The sequence below is a fragment of the Telmatherina bonti genome (assembly GCF_933228915.1).
Source record: "Telmatherina bonti genome assembly, chromosome: 2".
Classification (NCBI taxonomy): domain Eukaryota; kingdom Metazoa; phylum Chordata; class Actinopteri; order Atheriniformes; family Telmatherinidae; genus Telmatherina; species Telmatherina bonti.
Genome location: NC_136620.1, coordinates 38,561,241 through 38,580,230, shown reverse-complemented (window position 1 = coordinate 38,580,230; position 18,990 = coordinate 38,561,241). Strand labels below are relative to the sequence as shown.

The window sequence follows — 18,990 nt, the reverse complement described above, 5'->3', positions numbered from 1 at the left end:
TCCTGTCTCATTGTACCTGGCTGAGATTGAGAGGCTGCTGCTGAAGTGGGTGTGGCCCTGAGCGCTGCTGTCGATAGGACCCGCCTCCAGCTACGCCCCCTGCTATGTGATTATTGCCAGATGTGACTCCGTTGGAGGACTTGAACTTGTAAGCTGAGTTCTGATGGTTCATCCCATCTGTGGAGGATAAAAAAAAAGTGGCTTCATCAACTGGAAAGGAGGCACTGGTACATGAGACATGAGCATGCATGTGTCTGAAGCCAAATCTAGGCATTATTTCTTTTATTTACTTCTGCGCATGACGGAGCAGCAGTGTTGAAACATGGTATCAATAAAGCAATAAATTCTTGTCTGATATTATAATAATATTTATTAACTGGATCTGTTTATGATCTATTCTGGGATTTTAAAAGCAAACACTTGTTTGCACAGGACACATTTAACACCGCACAGGTTAAGGGATTGAAAGCAGTTTTCTGCTGGCAATTATATTAGAAGTCAAGATGATCCTGCAGCTTTCAGTGTTTCCCTGCTGCAACACACCTGATTCAGATGGATGGTTCATTAACAGGCAGGTGCAGAAGATGACAACAGTACCAGGAAAACACTAAAACCTGCAGGTTGGTCCATATCGCGGACAGGAGTTGGAGACAACTGTGTTACATTTCACCTCATTTAAAAAGGAATTATATCTAAATGATTCTCACTGTAATCTATGCAGTAACAGTTTGACTTCTTTTCTTGTTGGAGATTCACATCTGTTATTAAAGCAAAACTGTTCAGGCATCACATAAACAAACAAAAAACCACTAAGACTGTATAAAAACACAGACAGGGAGACGGAGGGAGTTCCAATGTGACTCCACTCCGAACTCCATGTGAGGGAAAATGTAAATATTTAAGAATGAAATTCTTGGTAATATTATCAGTTCTGTGTGTTTGCTGCTGTTTTTTGTCTGTAATCCATCTCATGATGTCAAAATATGGAGAACCGTATGGAGGAGGGGTCAGAGCAGGGTCCGGTGAGTCACTGGTGAATAATGTAAGACTACAGGTTGTTAATGATCAACGTGTTAGCTTCGTTAGGACTAACGCTTTACCTGGCATCAGACGCTCACATTCATTCGTGACCTCATTGCTCTGCGTTTTCAGAGGGGGGATGATGATGGTGCGGGGGTTTCCGTTGTTGTAGTTGTCCAGGATGGTGGTCTTTGTGTCATAGCTGTTGTTGTTGGGGGGTCTTGACTCCAAAGTGTAAGGACTGTTGTTGCTCGAGCAGTCTGACTCCGGCGAATCGTGGACCGTCACACAACTGATAACATTCTTTCTCTGCTTAGAAGACGAGCTGCAGGAAACACAGAGGGAGCAAAGTGGAGATAAAAGGTGTGAATTTTAAAACTGAATCTGAATTATTTTTATCCATTTTGGGAAAAAAAAGGATTTTTTTTGTTGATTCCTCAGAGGAATAAACAGAGTGGGATATAAAGGGTTTAACTCCTGTTTCTATTAATGCCTGTCTCTTTCTACACCTGCGAGTTTTTCTGGAAAGCAAATCACAACATAAAGGTGCTGTCACTGACTTTTTGTTCATTTTGTTGCATTTTCTGGTTTTACAGCCACGCATTCCTAAAAACACTAAGATGCATCCCTGAAAATAGCTCTCCAGTATAAAAGAATGCAGATCCAATTAAAAGCAGGACAATGAGGAGAACGTCCTCTCCAGCTGAGCCAAAGCCGATGCACGCTTGCCATTCACGCAGGCTGATCAGAAACTACCAGCCTTTGTGGCTGTTTATGGTGCATAAAGCAGGAAGAGCACCAGGACCGACCCGTTGTTCTGTTTCTGGTCATCTTCCTCGTCTGTGTCACTGCTGATGGTGATGATGCTGACTGCGGGACTGGGCGTGTCTGGAATGACGATGGTCTGTCTGGGGATGTGGTGCTGATGCTGATGGTCACGCGTGGTGCTGGAGGCTTGCTCTGCCTCATTAGCCCCCCACCCGCCGCACCCCTGCGTGGGCGGGCAGTTGGAGGCCGAGCCGTTTTGTAGAACGGCGCAACGTGGGGGCGTGTTCTCCTTCACCCGCTTGGAGCGCTGCGGAGACAGCACCACTTGAGAGGACGACACCTCGTACGCCGACACGTTCCTTGCAGAAAAACAGAAATGCATGTGAGTGAGGCGTTACCGAGGACAAAAGCTGCAGATTTAGGACTTCAAAGTTTGACCAGAGGGACTGTTGACAGCCAGTCGAGGACAATTCGACTGTAGGTACCTGGCAGACATCTGGTGCTGCTTGTTCTTCTTGGAAGAGGAGTTGTTATTGGTTGAGGGCTGCCTCATAACATGTGCAACGCCCACATTGAGTGTCTGGTTGGATGGGAGCGTGACGTGGCCAGCCAGCAGCGCCGGCTGCTGCATGATGGGATTGTAGTGGCTGCCATGCGTGTGGGAGTTCCTGTAAGTTAACAGCAGAAAGGAAAGCGCTCGTTAGCACACCTGAAGAAGTTCGCAGAACGACACTGATATCTGTCTGGGAAATTTAATATTGACAAGGAAATGTTTCAAACTAAGGCCAGCGGGTGGCAGCAGCTAACTATAAAAGAGACTGAAGCAGGCGAGGGGGGGGGTAAGGAGGGAGCAGAGAGGGAGGGCAGAGGAGCTGACACCAGCAGCTGTGGAGCGATAGCTCTGCAGAGGAAGTGCGACACTTTCCCAATCTTTTCTCCGAGGACTTAGAGAGCTGCCACTGGACAGGAAAGGAGGGAGAGACAGGGAGGGGGTGTCTAGTCACAGATGGAATGAGTCGAAGCATACGTGGCCCCAGCAGCCGTCCATACGTGGACATTATATACCTGTCTCCTCCTTATCTCCCTGCAGTGAGCCTGCTCCCATCTATCCATCCATTTATCAAGCCACTGTGGCGGCAGACTACAGGCTACCCTCCACATGATGTCTCTACATGTACATATATCCCATCTCCCTGAAGTAAATCTGAGCGTGCAAAAGAAGAACTGCTCATCTGGAGATGGTGATTCATTAAAGATAAAGGACAGGCTGTCAGCTTCCGCAGTCAATCCGTCTCCTGGCATCATGTCTTTCTTTTGTGCATTTTCAACTACTAAGCTACACATTATTTATGTTATTTGACATCTGAAGTGTGAAAGAGGCATAAATAAAGTATAATATGTAAAATGTTCTTTGTTTTTAACATGTCAGTCATTAGATTTGTTTATGCAGCTAAATTCCTAAGAGGAGTGGGAGTTTAGGAGTGTAGGCTGTAATGTTCTGTGCTCTCCTGGATTAAAGTTAAAAATGCAAATGAAACAAATAAAAAAAACAAAACGGCACAAAAGTGTAAAAGCTTTGCTTTTTACCTCCAGTTGGCGAGAGTTTGTGTGCTGCTCATGGAGTCGGGGATGACAGTGGCATGCTGGACTGAGGTGTGAGTGAGCTGCTGCCATGCTGGAGGCAGCAGGATCTGCTGGGTGCCGCTGGGCCAGGCCTGCTGTGGAAGGACAACACGGGGTCAGAAAAAGCAGAGACAAACTAACAGACAGCTGTCACAAATTAAAACAGTTTCAACAGAGTCCATTAGAAGCTGCAAAGTTGCATGAGATTATCTTCTTTGTCCGCAGAAAAAGAAACTTGCCGACTCGTTTGCAGGTGATGTGATGAATTACATTTTCCTTTCAGAGCCAAATAATTACATTTCAAGCTGGACAAAAATAAAGATAAACTCTGCCTGCTTCAAGGAGACACCCATTGACCAAAGAGATAAGACCAGGACTTAATGAAGATACAGTGGTCATTTCTGTGTGTGCTTATGTATGACTGAGTACACACGTGTGCGCACGAGTGTGTGTTGAGTCAAATTGGTCTACGTTTTAATTAAATCCTCAGGTCTATTAAAGCAGCTCGACTTTATATTTTCTGATACAGAACAGAAGGAGCAGCCAACATGATATGCCCCAAGATGAGTTTACGTGCATGCATGCCTGAACATGTTGGTGTGTTGCCGTGTGTGTAGCCCTAATAGTTTAATGCAGCTCTATTGATTAGCACTTTAATGTCTGGGCTAATGAATTGTTCCTTTAATGCTGTTTGCACATGTATTTACAACAGCATCAACGTGAACGGCAAGCGTGCACATTTAAATAGGAAAAGGAGGAGAAAAGAGAGGCATTGTAAAAAAGCAAAATGCAAAGCAGCTAATCTGTGGATGTAGCAGCTTTATTTCTACTGTTATCTTTTTGCTTTGCTCTGTCTTTTTCCATTATCCTCTGACACAAAGTGGCTCCTCTCTTCTATATTCTGCTCGCATGCTTGTGTGAATTTGTTTTTGTCTGAGGCAGGTTGCAGAGTCCAGGGCTGCAGGGGGCATCTGCAGGCTAACAGGGCTGCCTTGTCTCTGCATTGATGACTGACATCGCTAATGGAACATTCTGGAGCTGGAGATGGTCTTTACATCTTAGACCACATCCAAGGCCTTTTATCAACATGCCATTAAGAGACTCTAATACATCCATCCGTCTCCTGCTCCTCCTCCTTGCTCTATCTCCATTCCTGGCACTCTACATGCCTTTCTCACTAGGCGTCTGCGTTGTGTAACCAGCCTGTCTGCCCTGAAATGGTAACCCAGTTAAGAGGTTGTTTTCTTTCTTTTTAGAGCCTACCATCACTATCAGCGGCCCACCGCCTCCCACCTCGACCTGCACTCCCCGGGTGAAAACCCTTTGTCACCTCAGGGCTTACAAAGCCCAAGCTCTCACTCCCCAATTGTTTCCACATTTTCTGCATTCCTGCTCCAGATAAAGGTCCTACTGGTTTCCCTTCCTCCCAGCTTGGAGCCTCCTTTACTGCTCTCTCTTTCTCTCTGGGAAGCCAGGTGCTTGGGGAGGGGGGGGGTTAAACTCCTCTACAACAGGTCCAAAATGGGAAAAGGGTGCATGTGTGACAGTGAACGGATGAAGTTGCAGAGCCAAGAGGGAAGCACAACTCGCTCACGCCTGTGAGACCTCCCACAGTAAAGGCATAAACACAGAGAGATACACACACACACACACCACACACCCAGTTATTAGGAGAGCTGTTCGCTGGTCTGCAGAAACCATCTGCTTATGTTAACTGCTGCCTCTCTTTGTTTAACATGTGTGCAGACAGAGGTTACCATGAACACCTGCAGAGCATGGCAGAAATGTGAAATAGACTCTTATTTAATGCAACAGACGTTGCATTAAGAATCTCTTGTTTGTTTTCATTCGCCGCTGTTTGTTTGATCTACTGCATCTCCAGAACTGATGATGTTTGTGGAGTTTTTTGGTCATTCTGAGCCGGATCCAGGCTTTGCCTGACCTCTGAGGATCCTCTGAGGCCTGTAATTTGGAGCGCCTGACTTGGAAGCAACCGTGGAGTTAATCACCATTTGGTATCTGACAGATTAACCCAGCATAGAAACATGGGCATGTGCAGAGGCAGAGCTTTGCTGCTTGCCTGCCTACTGGATGATTAACTGGAGATAAGGGAGCGCTTCAAACTCCCTGGATTCTCAGGGATATTTAAAGCCTTCACGGAAATTTCCATAGGGACAAAGATGTGGCGGCAATGGAAGTCGTCGTGCAGAGAGAGCGATGCACAGTCGTTCTCTGTTCCTTGCAACAACATGCATAAAAGCAGCTCCAGGTCTGGTCCCATTGAGCAGGCCCAGCTGAAGGCCTTCTCTGTCTGAATGACTTCTGGCTTTAGGTGCATCAGACCGTGGCAGCCTCTGCCGTTAGAAGAGCTGGGTCAGTGGGAGGGTAGCAATGCACAGGAGAGCCTGCCTTAACGCACTTGGGAAGAAAGCAGCAGCAGAAGGGGCTTAGACACTGAGTGATTTCCATCCTACATCGGTAGATACTATTCTTAGACAAGATTCTATTTGAATCCGAGCAGCACAAAGTTCACTAAATGTTCCTATTGTTAAGATCCAAATAACTCCATTAGTTCACCTGCTGTGACACTTGAGTCTCTTCCTACCTGTGTAAGGAGGCCAGGTTGAATCTGCAGAGGCTGGGCACCAGGGGCCTGCGTCACTATGGGAACGGCATTTTCCATCCGCACAGAGTAACTGGTGTGCTTGGAAGGGGATGCCTGCAGCCCTGTGCAAAAATAAAGAACATGGATATTGTTGTGTCGTCTGTAAACAACAAAACACCTCAGAGAGATCAGATAACGCGCTACACTTTCATCAGGTGATTATTTCCTTCTGCTGTGGTTGAAATAACCACTTTTTAGCCATGTATTCAAACGCATATTGACTGGAAAGGGTTCCTTACCTTGGAAACCTGGTGGACAGACGATGAGCGCCTGCTGGAAGGGGTCAGGCCGAGCAGCACAGAGCTGAGGAGCCCCAGGCTGCAGGGGCATGCTCCTCTGGGCCACAGCTGCCATGGAAGCAGCGGAGGGCTGGTAGAGTGCAGATTGGTAGTTAAGTATGGAGACATCAGGACTTGCAAAGGAAAGGGTGGCATTGTTGGTGGAGGAGGGAGCCAGGTTGGTGGCCTAAAGGAATGGTGGGACCAAAATAAAAATTATGAGAGTTGAGGTACTAACGGGGAGGACAGGGAAGTGAAGGTGATCCAAGGAGGAATCGACGTAATGGAGACACAGATGTGTGAAAAGAACCGCTAGGCTGAAAGAGGATGGAAAACGGGGCATCAAAGCCAATTAAAGAATGAGGGAATTGGTTGTAAAATATGCAGACAGTTGATTTGATTAATTAGTGGGGGAAAAAAAACGGTGCGAGTGGAGATGCAATCAATGCTACAACACCAAGAGTAATCAAGCATCAAAGAGCAAAATTTTATCAATGTAAATGAAGGCAAATCGTTTAAAGCTTTCACCAGGACATGCTAAAATGATGTGCTGCTTTCAATATATCCTTCAGAAATAACATCAAATTTTAAATGAATGAACATCACCCCCACAGAAGCATAAAAATGTCCCTCATTATCACTTTAAATGACTTAAATGAGTGTTAAAGTAATAAGATTATCTTATGATTGAAATATGATTGTAGATGTATGATGATTAAACAACCTGCAGCAAAATTTGACATTTCATGTCAATGTTTCACTTTTGAGCTTCTAAATCAACAACCATGATGTTTCCTTACCAACATTCATTGAGTGATAATGCAAGGTTAGGTAACTTGAGCTTATTTTTGCCTTTAATAAGACATGAGGAACACTGAGACCACCTGGGAACATTTCACATACAAACAAATGCTTTCGAGAGACGCCATGTTTTCGGTGTGTGTGTAGAACGTTCTTAATGAAACACTATCTAATTTTATCAGGGGGAAAACATAGACAGCAGTGTCATTTTTTATATGTTCTCCTCAGCGAGTCTGGTGGACATTGAGCGAGAACATAATCAATATAGTGCTGTGCTTGAAAAAACGAGCCAGCAAGCAGGAAAATATAAAGCAAAGAGGCTTTCCACGGTGAATAAATCACTAAGTTTAAGTTTGTCTGTATGCCCTGAGAGTCAGACGCAAAGAAAAGGCCGACTGGGGGAATGTTAATCCATTGGAGTCACAGCGAGATTGGGTATTTGTTGAATGCCAAACAGTGTGGGTTGGCTTGACGTAGCTGTTGACCGAGAAGTCTGTTTACTAAAGAGAGGGATGTGGGATATAGCAGGAGTTGTAACTGTGCACAATCTGGAAAACCTTGCAACCAGACGCTTGGTGATTCCGGCAGAAGCCGAAAGTCAGCAGTTTGGATTCAGGCCTTGTGCGGGAACGACGCGGTAAAGCACCACAGGCTCAACCCAGGGAAATGGAAGGAAAGAAGAGAAGAAAGAGGAGGACAGGACTGAGAGGAGGGGGAAAAGAGAGGAAGCCTGGTAAAGGGATTCTTAAGGCCTGAAAGCCCCAGAATGCAAGGCAAGCAGGAAGTGGGGCTTGTCATGTGTGTAATCAGCACTTTGTGACAATCCCACAGGACCTGGGGCACAGACTGAAACGCAGGCAGACAGATATACACGCACTGAGGCAGAGAAGCCGCCAGTAAGCTCGCAAACGTGCAGACAAACAGCAGGAACGTACAGAAACTAAATATAAAACGTCCACAAAGAGCGCTTGGTGTCTGCTAAGCTGCTAAACAACCGAAAAGCACAGTTCAAACTTCTGACGCCGCTTTAACAGATCATCACGACACACATGCATGGTTATTTATGGTAAAGCTGTTATTTATTCTGTACCCTATGATTCTATGATCTGAAGGTCTTGTGCATGTCTTTCATTTGCACTTTTTATTTATTCAGCCATGTTTGTTTTTATATACGGCGTATCATCGTCGCAGCAATAACTTCATTGAGACCTACCATGCAAATGCAATAAACCACAGCTAACCTCATTTCCATACTTCCATCTGACAGCACAGAAGTTCACTGTCACTGGTTTCCTGCAGCACACGGATGAATGAGGAGGTTTCTTTGCACGCTCCTACCTGGCTGTGCACAGTGTTCAGCTGGTTGTTGAAGGTCATGGTGAGGTTGGTGGAGGTGCTGGGGGCCACATGGGTGATGAAGGGCGTCTTGCTCTGGTTGACTGTGTCGTACATGTTGACGCGACGCTTGCAGATCTCCATGTTTTGAAAGCATGACTTCACGCTGCAGGGGGACGGGAGAGGAGGAACGGGCGTGTTCTATGACTCTGGCTTCACTAATAAAATGATTGTTGTATAAAAAGCATGAGAACGGCTTGTTGAGGACATACTGAGTGCTGTGTGGGAAATCGAGGAGATGTGACATGGTAACAAAGGGGTGGTTGAGCGTTTCAATGGGGGTGATCCTCTTATCGGCGTCGATGGTCAGCATCTTGGTTAACAAGTCGATGAACTCCCTCCTGTCGGCCTTCTCCGCCAGCATGTCACTGCCCTCCAGATCGGACGTCATGTTCACCTGAAGGAGGAAAACAAACACACATCTTAGTATTTCACATGCTTCCTCAGAGGCTGATTGAGACCTCAAGGTCTTTCATGCACCACAAGATGACAGGAAGATCTCTCCCGCACCCTATTCCCATGGAGCGACCTATTAATACACACAAGTCCGGGTGTCAGAGTGTGTGGCACAGAGCCTGGTGATAACCTTGCACCTTTGTGACATTTCAAACATTTGCAGCGGTATTCATAGCACCACTTGAAATATCTCCTGGCGCCCTTCGTTGAGATTTTTATCTGTCCCTGAAATGTGAAAACAAACAAAAAAAACCCCACAAAGCCAACAAACATCGCCTTTGGCCAGTCATTAAAAAGCTTCTACACACAGGACATCGTTTTGTAAGCAGCTCCAAAAAGGTGAACGTGGCAACGAGAATTCTAGGAAGCTGCCTTCAAACGTTGTTTAGTAAACATGCAGCTCAGCTGTGGATAAACACTGTGCAAAGCAGCACATTCACGCTTTAATGCGAAGCAACAAAGAGTTGCAATGACTGATTCGTTACGTGGTGCACCGATTGGGATGTTTAGAACTACTTTTAGCGTTGCCATGTCTGGTGAGGAATGAAGGAAATGAGACAAGGTCGTGATATAGCAAGTCCTGATTGTCAGGCGGTGCGAGGAGGACGGAGACTGTGGCAACAGACAGGCAGCCTTGTTTATTGTGACTGTTGTGCGGTGGAAGCAGGCCTGTTTTTCATAAAGACGCGTTGCTTATCTATAGGCCTGCCCCAGGGTCTATCAGATGTGCTGCCAGTCAACATAGCAAATCTGATTCAATCCTCTTTCTATATGCAGGTTATTCAGGTTCTGTAACCATCCCTCTCTGTTCGCCGTCTCCGCTGGCTCGATAAAGGAATAATCTGCAGAATGAGGTGAAAAATAATCACAGCGTCCTCTTCTACTGGAGATGACTTTGGGGAGATGTATACAGTTAGTCGCCACATAATACACAATGAATAATAAGCAGAAGGAAGATGCCATCTAATAAATAACGACGGGGGACGGTTTTAGATCGAAAAAATCATCTAGAAAAGTTTCCTTTGGCCACTAAAATAAAAAGCGATGGACTTCAACTCACACAGTCAGTCTTAGCTGGCTGACGTGTCACATGCGTGCACTGATGTGGCGGTCCAATGGCAGGGCTGGCGGATGTCGAACGGGACACATCGAGCCGACGGGGATCATGACATGCATGATGAAGACCTGCCCTCGAGACAATCCCAACGTGCGCAGATTTCGCTTTCATTTAAAGACTATTTCTATCTGGATGAGAAGAATAGTGTGTTTTTAAGTGTGTGTGATAAAAGAAAGATGAGAAGAAGACCACGCCATGGCTCCACTCCCATCACTGACAACTAGCAGATCGAATCCATTTTCGTGCAGTTCCTCGCATCTTTATCAGGCTCCTCGCGGCGTCCTGCATTTACTGTAAGTTGGTGTCTGATTTACTCAAATTAGATATACTTGTGACTAAAGCTTCCAAACATTTCCCACGACTGAAAGGAGGTTCATTATCTCTTCCTGGCACCCAGCCCCTCTGTCTTGCAGGGCCTTCAGCTATATCATCCATTATACACGCAGAGACAGATGTCCACAATGCTGTCTTGTTTATGTGGTCAGGATGGCGAGATGGGGCGAAAAAGGCAGTTTTCTCCCACATTAAGCCTGAGCTGCTCTGTTGTGCCTCCTCTGTGTTTCTGGTGAACAACAGACGAAGACAGGACGCACAGCTTGAAGCGTAGAAGCCAGAGATGACCCAGGGGGATATCATACCACTGCAGGTTGGTTTCATTAAACTGTCTGCACCATGTGTGTGTGTGTGTGTGTGTGTGTTCAGTAACTGCAAATTTAACAATCCCAGGAAGTGATAACCATCTTGTCCCAGCTGAATACATGTTATTCTAGACTGGTCTGACAGCGGCCCTGGGCACTACTGGACAACCATAATTGTCTCCATTATTTAAGGAGCTACATGTGTTGCGTGTCCACACGGACAGTTTCCAGAGGCGGCTGCTTGTTGGCAATCAGGATGACCATCTTCCAAAGGAAGAAACTCACTCGCCTAAATCTTATCTCTTGGCAAGTCTTTATCAGTAGCTTGATCATGGAGCATGATGACAACAGCTCTGTCAAGACGTTTGAGGAGCGCTGAGAAAAAACGTTGTCATTTTTCATCATAAAAACCGAGTCTGATAGCAGAACGGAGCGAGGGCGAAGGAAACAACTCTAACTATTGCTCACTGTCAAGCAAGTCCTGAAATGCCATGGAAACACGAGAACCTTCCTACTGTGCACAGATGACCTGCAGAGCAAAGTGACCTTACATTCAGCCGTGTCTGCTGAAGGAGTTTTACATTATTTCCAAGATTTCAGATGATATGACTTGTTTAAGTTCTGTAAACATTCAGGGCGTGCAGCAGCCTAACCAGTTGAGCAAAGTGGGCTAGTTAGAATCCTCTGAAGCATGTACATGCACTGTAAGTGTCTAAGAGAAAAGATGAGGAGAACACAGCTTTTTTCCCTTCATATGCTGCAGATGTACAAAGCCAAGACAGCCACAACTCTTCCTACAGCTTCAATAAGGAAACAAAGTGTACATATCAAATCTGACAACCAGCCACACCACATGTTCACTTCAAATATCTGTCTGTTAGTTATTAGATAGCGGTTAAGCAAAATGAAGAGCAGCGGCAGAGCTGGGCAGGGGTTTCAGCGAACAGCTGCTTTCATTTCACTCTGTAAAATTCTATGTATCAGTGGAGCTACGCTGCAGCTGGAGATCAGACCTTGGCAGGATAAATATTTAAAAGGATTTCAAATATATGATAGATAATTCTTGGGATGTGATGGATGAAAACTGGCGCTGGACCCTGCACACCCCCATCAAAGAAGCTTCAAATACCAGTCAGGTGGTTGAAGAGAAAAAAGACAGAGCAAGAGTGAGAAGAACATCTATTGTCCGATTTGGGGGGGAAGGGGAAGGGCTTTGATTTGTGAGACTGAAGCAGCATACCTGCGCCATATCATCCAGGCAGTTGAAGATGTACTTGCGAGCCTCCTTCGACTTGATCCCTGTTTCACCCTCGTGGTCCTCTGGAGTCTGTGGGAGACAAGAAGCAGATGTTCCTCTAAAATCCCATCAAACTTCCCCTCTGGAAACGGATTATTTACATTTGGCTCATTATAACCTCTCGTTGTTGATATGCAGCAGACCTCAGCTTACCCTCTGAGCAACCCGGGGGTAGCACACATATACTCATCCAACAACTAAGAAAGATCTGGGAGGGGGGCTGCATGTGGAGAAACAGGCCATTTTACACAAACACTGCAACAAGATACAGACTACGCCGATTTTGCATCGCTGCACCTGGACATATGTGTACTTGACAAGAACAAACATGTCACTTTTGTGTTTCAACAGATGCAGATTTACACCAAACATATCTGTGCTGATCTGACGATAAAATTTCTCCTGACTTAACACACAGTATCTTTAATTACAGTCAGCAAGGCAACACAGCTGCTGTGGCATGGAAACACATGGCAAGGTCAAATTAAAGCTGAGCAGTCGCTCTTCAGACATGAGAGAAAAACATGTTCAGGATGCCTTGATTTAGCACATGCCAGACACGGGAAGATCCTGACAAGGTACAGCACTGCTTCTGACAGCTCTAATCACTAGAAAACAACACAACACACGCAGCAATCATTAGCTTGTAAGTCTGAGAAATGGAGAAAATAACAACAATAATCAAATAAAATTTTAAAAAGCATTAAAAATTGCATATTGTTTGACAAATGGTTAAAAGCCAGTAGACTATGAGTGAGCGTTTCGATACTCTGGAGCTGATACTTTGATATCCACCGATTAAAATATCAGATTTGATATCTTTTTTGAGTATTGAGATACCATTCTGTTGATACAAAACATGGTATTTGTTTTTACTTCTGAGGTTTTGCTATAAAATTACACGTGAAGCCCAGCAACAGTATTCCTTCTGTGTCACATGATCATGACGGCCTATCAGATGTCGCCATGTGGCGACGAAGCTGCAACGATGCTGCTACTGTCAATGATAATGAGGATCTGTTGGATATTTTACTGGTTTAATCCCGGTTGTGCACATTATGTTTTATATTATTTATCATATAATTTGTACATATATTTTATTTTCCATTTAATAAATATGAAAATCTTCTATTAATCTGTACAGTAGTTAATTCTTTTAGCATTCAAATTAATTTTTTTCGTTTTTTATTTATTTCAGAGTATAATTTAATATAATTTTTACAGCAATGCTATCCAGTAATTATGTTCTAATATATATAAAATATTCAATATCCCCTTTGTGATAAAGATATTAATGTAGATAATATGTAGATAGTGATGTAGATAATTATGATTTTTTATGATTATTAATATGATTATAATTATGATAATTATGATTAGAAGTATTAATTTTAACACTGATATTGATATCGATATCAGTATCGGTATCTGTGGAAAAGATGCTGTAAACGAACAGTATTGTATTGATTTGGGAGCATGCTCAGTGTTACTAACATGTATGTCTTCATGAAAAGGTCAGCCACACTCACCGTCTGCTAAAACACGTGCTCATATATGTGAGGAAGAAACTGATTTCAGACACATAAAGCCCCCAAAGGAGAGAAAATGCACTGCAGTGTTGCAGCTCAGTGCAGTCAGGAAGTCAATATGCAAAATCTCTGAGCAGCATGCAAAAGTTCAAGTGAAGTTAATGCTCCTTATTGAGTGGCCTACATAGACGGGCAGTGAGAGGAGGTTACACAGCTACATTTTCCTATCATTACACTCTCACTCAGTATGCAGCAAGGTCGTCAGCGTCCTCATATAAGTAGAAATGATACTGCCATAGAAAATAAATACAGAAATATTCAATAATTAAACTCAGATGCCAATAAAGACACAAAAATACTATTTTTACTAACTCTTTACGTGCCTCGTCATTTCTTTTTTTTGAGCTAATATGGAGGCTTTCATTCGTTCAAAGGGTTTGGTGGGATCAACTTCTCACTTTTGGTTCATTAACATCAGCATACAAACACTGACTGTTCATGCCTTGCTTCTAGTGTTTCTGGGAACTTATACAGCTTTTACTGAAAAAAATCCTACAGGGATGCACTTTAACCTACCAGCTTAGATAAAACGTGTGTTTGTGCATGCATCCGTATCATTCAAGCTGTACCTTGAGTCTCCAGAGAGGATAGGTAGAGTCGGGATCTCTGTTGAAGAACCTGGTGGTCTTTGTCCCTGCGCTCAACAGATACTCTGCAGGCAGACCCTGTGTCTGCGAGATGTACCGGATCTGGAAAACACAAGTGGAGATTTTCCACATACTGCTGTGTTTAACTCTGGAGGACAGCGGTGCTTCCCTGCGTCAACAGAAAGTGCTCTTTTAGGAGTTTAAAGAACTACAGACAAATGTTAACTTCTGCACATGTGTGAGGTAGAAATGAGCACCAGAGCCAAACACAACCTCGGCTGAACAGTCGAGGACTGATCTGAGGATTGTAAATGAGACATGCAAAGTTGTTGAGCTTGTGAAAAATCAGATAAGCTTGTTCAGAGACGGAGCACAACTTCCTCTAGGTTTCCCCACTGAACCCCCATCTGACTGATAGAGAGAGCAATGCGACAGTGTCTTGCTCTGGAGCACAGGGGCTGCAGTAATTGGACAAGTGGCTCTGTGGCATCTGTTCAGATAAACAGGGAGGCTCCGCAAGAATCATCAGGGGCTGTCAGGGGAATTTCAGAGAGAAGCATTCAATCCTCCCAAGCAGACAGAACACGTAAAAATGCATGCATATAAACAAAAATGTGCATATTTAAATTCATGGGTATTATAGTGCCTAAACAGAGTGTATTATGTGTTACCTGATCGTACTCCGAAGCTCCAGGGTAGAGGGGCCATCCCAGGAAGAGCTCAGCTATCACACAACCAAGCGACCACATATCTATGGCCTCGCAGAACGGCAGGCCCAGGATGATCTCTGGAGCCCTGTGGATAGAGGAAACACAGCGTGCTTAGAGATAAGATGTTTTCATCTCATATTCAATCTTTTTTTTTGCATGACGTGATCTTGACATACATCAGCTGCACTGTTGTCGATATATTTACAGCCTTGCGAGGAGCTTTTTCCTCACACTTTGTATCAGCTGATGGAAAAACTGGGCGTAGTTCGCCTTTCTGACCATTTGCACATGAACAAATCTCTACCAGAGGAGTCATTTTAAATGTCTGAAAGCTGATTCCAGTTGTAGCCTTGATAATTGCTTTAATCACAAGGGACTTTTCTTTTCTTTTTAAGCAACTTCAAAGGTTGATAAAAACCATGCAGGAGCACAAATCACTGAGTCCTTTCTGTGTTCTTCAAACATGGGGAGTGGTTGAGGTAGAGCGGTATGTTTACAAAGTTTCTCAGTCCACAGGCATAATATGGAAGCAATCATGTCACACAAAAACTAGAATATTCACCACGCAGCAGGTTGAGCTGAGAAACAGGCTGTTTTCACACACAATGAGGATGATATGCATCTCTGGTGATGAAAGAAAGGAAATATTTCTCTTACTTCAGCAGCTCTGCAGTCCCAAACAGTTCTTAACTTTTGTCCTGTCAGAGAGGCTAATATACTTTTGTGAGCTCATGCCTCTGATGGGAACTACAAAAGCCAACAACGCAGCCATTCTGCTAACAATTCAGAGCACTTTGGAGAGATCTTCTGGCAGTCATCACCATAGGAGCAAATGTCATTGGTCTAATGGTTTTCATCCTACTCAGCTCCAAAATGATCTATTCTAGGATGAATACTGAAACTGAAACCCCCTCTCGGTCCATCTGTAATATATATTAACAGCATGACACAGTTCAAAGGAGCTCAAGGCGGCTCTTGGAAAGTTTCAAATTCTCAATGCTGATTTCTGTGACCATGGCAACTAGCCCCCCGTCAGGCTTTGGCGGGCTCTGGTATGGTTTTGGTCATGAAATAAAGGGGGTCCGGCCTCAGGCGGACTGGAACTGTACATAGCAGGGAAACAGACTGTGGGAAACAGCACGGGGGATGATGCTTCAGGACGTTACAGACCCGTGGGGTTTTTGGAGGTAAATGAACGAAAACACCACTCATAGTCAGAGAAAATTTTACAACGGCAGTCGCCTGTTCTTTGCTCACTGGCGCTGGCTGAAAAGACAGAAGTGCACAGTTGATTCTTTGTGCACGGAGATATGGTTAACGCAGAGAAGGCATCACAGTGATAGACAATGAGAAACAAATAGCACACAAAGTTCCAAAGATGCAGACACACAAATAAAGAGAAAGAGGGGAGGGCAGTGCTTTAGGCACTGAAGAGCTTCTGTCACAGAGGGTGGTTATTGGGGTCTAAAGGGCAGCAATGGAACAGACACCAACACAACACTCTGGCAACAGTATCTTAGAGCTCCATTACACACCAATACAAAGTAAACATCACACAATGGACTGAGACGTCTCTCTAAAAGCTCAGAAAGGAACCTGCTAGGAGGCAATATCAGAGTGAACAGGGAAGTCTGCTGAAGGTAGGGAAGGACAGAGATGGACAAAAGGATGGGGGTCAACGTGATGGTCCTTTAACGGCTTGCTATATTGGCTGGACTTGCATTGAAGACTGATAGAGAAAGAACAATAAACGCTTCACGCGTCCATGGAAGCAGTCGCCATATACTGCAGAAAAAACACATTTCTTTTATTTTCAATAGGGTATATCCAAACCTGACAAGGAATCAATAAGCACATTCACAGTGAAGTTAAAACATCCAAACACTGTAGAATAAACTACAAGATAACTGCAGAATAATATCCAAACATTCAAATGTTATGTTCGGTTTACGTTCCCATATCATCTGTTCCCCTCGCTGCGTTTGCTTATCATAGTGTTGGTTCAGAGTTTAACAATAGAAACAGGCAGCGCGATGACATTATTATAGCCTATGCATTTTTTGACAACATAATGAAAACAATATAGCAACCCAGCAGGTCTGTGATGCATTTGTCATCTAAATAGGATTCCCATATCCCAACAGAAAAAAACGCACAACACATACTGCATGCCTGCTGATTTGCATGAGTATGGGTTTTTCAAGAAATCTCATTTTAACTTGGGAAAGACATTTGCAGGCTTCAAAAAAATAAAAAAAAGTGTCTATTTTCACAGTTTATTATGTTTTTTTTAGGAGAAGCTACTCATCTAAGCACAGTGTGAAGATGAAAGATGCAAGCGACCCTTTTATCAGATCGTCAGATTGTTGTCAGTTCAGTGTATACCTAAAATCCACGGGACATTGAGCTTTACTGCTTTTATACTCGGACATCTTTCAACATCTGTCTCCGCTGCTGCATTTCATTCATTCTCTCATAAAACAAGCGCAGAAGAAGAGCTAAAGTATTGTAAATGTGATACAAAGGAGGCTTTTATAACAGCCAAACAATAAAACCCAACTGTCATAAAGCAAAACCTCAATTAGTGCTGTTTGTTTATCTTTTAATTGAGTGTCTGTGCATGCGCATGCTGCTGTTTGTGGTGGAAACATGAACTTTCCCCCTGCACTTGATTGGGAAATTTGCTAAATTGATGTTATGCTTAGATCTGTTGCAGCCTGAACCTTTGTGGGTGTATGCTCCAATGCCGTACTCGGCTCTGCCCCTCTGCCTGTCACAGAAAGCTCCTCCACATCAGCGAAACACAGAGAAAGAAAGAGAGGAAGGAAGAGAGAGGGAGTAATGTTGTTGCTTATGATATGAAACCGCGAATGCAAATCTGTCCCTACAAATGCACCCCCGCCATTGCATGCAAAGCTGTTGCTGATGCAGGCCTTTCATTGGCAGTGATGAACGGCACGCACATGTGCACAGCTCAGAAACCTGACTCCCTCCCTGCACCCCTTTCCTCTCCAACAACATAAAAAAAAACAAAAACATACCTGATCACATCTCACACATTTTAAAATAACTTTAGTCATGGATGCTAAATAGTTAGCATACCAATAAAGCATGCACAAAAGCAACTAGGTGCAGAGGGATGACAGTGTGGCTTCTTCATCTGGGATTTTTCAAACGTTGGAAAAGACCAAAAAGACCATCGGCGACATTTTTGTTTAGAACTGAGTTTATTAAAAAAAAACAGTGTTGAAATGTGTTACACGTTATTGTGAGAAAAAACTACAATTCCTTGCTAATTTTATTGTACTTCAACCATTTGGTTGTAAGGCACATGAGAACCTCATGGTGGTGCTGCAGGAAAATCAGGGGCCATATTCGCATCTATGGAGCCAGTGTCACAGTATGTTGGCTAAAAGCAGCATTTCTACTGGTGAACTTAATCTTATTATGCTAAATTCAGCTAACTGTGCCAGTTTCACGCCCTTTGACCTACCTAGCTCGTCTCCAGCTTATACAGCTACCACCGACTTCTTCCTGCAGATCATGCATATCACATCCAGCACAGACAGTGTGCAAAACACTGGCTAGCCAAAGGCTTTGACTGGTTTTGAACGGAGAACCAAGTGCATGAGAGACCTCAGTGTTCAGGCGAGTGCCTTTGACAGGACTGGCCCTTGACAAAAGAAAGAGGGAGGGTGGGTGAGAGTCTGCATGCTGACATCCTCCCAGCTGGCCTGGTCATTGATGAGCCTCGGTCCCCTTGGGAGCCAGAGATGGCACGACTTATGAATGAGGCCTTTCTTCTGCCACCCCAGCCCACCCCTACACCTCAGCCCTTTCACCCATCCCCTATGCCAGTCCAGCCAACCCCAATACCTCGACCCAGCATCGCCATGCAACCCCCTCCTTAACACCCCTCTACCAGCAAAACCTCCTTCGAACTAGGGCGCCAAGGCCAGGCTAGAATTGCCCCCCCTGCCCACCCTCTTTCCTATCCACCCTCTGCTCTGTTGAACTGCACAAAGACACACACATACGAGGAGACG

General features: G+C 44.4%; 1 protein-coding gene across 1 annotated transcript in view; it reads right to left on the bottom strand.

Moving 5' to 3' along the window:
- hipk2 (homeodomain interacting protein kinase 2) overlaps positions 1–18,990 on the bottom strand; it is a 65,031-nt gene that overhangs the window by 6,127 nt on the left and 39,914 nt on the right. The window contains exons 3-14 of the mRNA XM_079253247.1: positions 14,906–15,029; positions 14,217–14,336; positions 12,002–12,088; positions 8,763–8,947; positions 8,494–8,656; positions 6,316–6,541; positions 6,017–6,138; positions 3,376–3,506; positions 2,274–2,456; positions 1,830–2,147; positions 1,101–1,345; positions 17–177 (exon numbers count right to left, since the gene is read on the bottom strand). Of these exons, the coding sequence (XP_079109373.1) occupies positions 17–177; positions 1,101–1,345; positions 1,830–2,147; positions 2,274–2,456; positions 3,376–3,506; positions 6,017–6,138; positions 6,316–6,541; positions 8,494–8,656; positions 8,763–8,947; positions 12,002–12,088; positions 14,217–14,336; positions 14,906–15,029 (2,065 nt within the window). The remainder of the gene's footprint in view (positions 1–16; positions 178–1,100; positions 1,346–1,829; positions 2,148–2,273; positions 2,457–3,375; positions 3,507–6,016; positions 6,139–6,315; positions 6,542–8,493; positions 8,657–8,762; positions 8,948–12,001; positions 12,089–14,216; positions 14,337–14,905; positions 15,030–18,990) is intronic.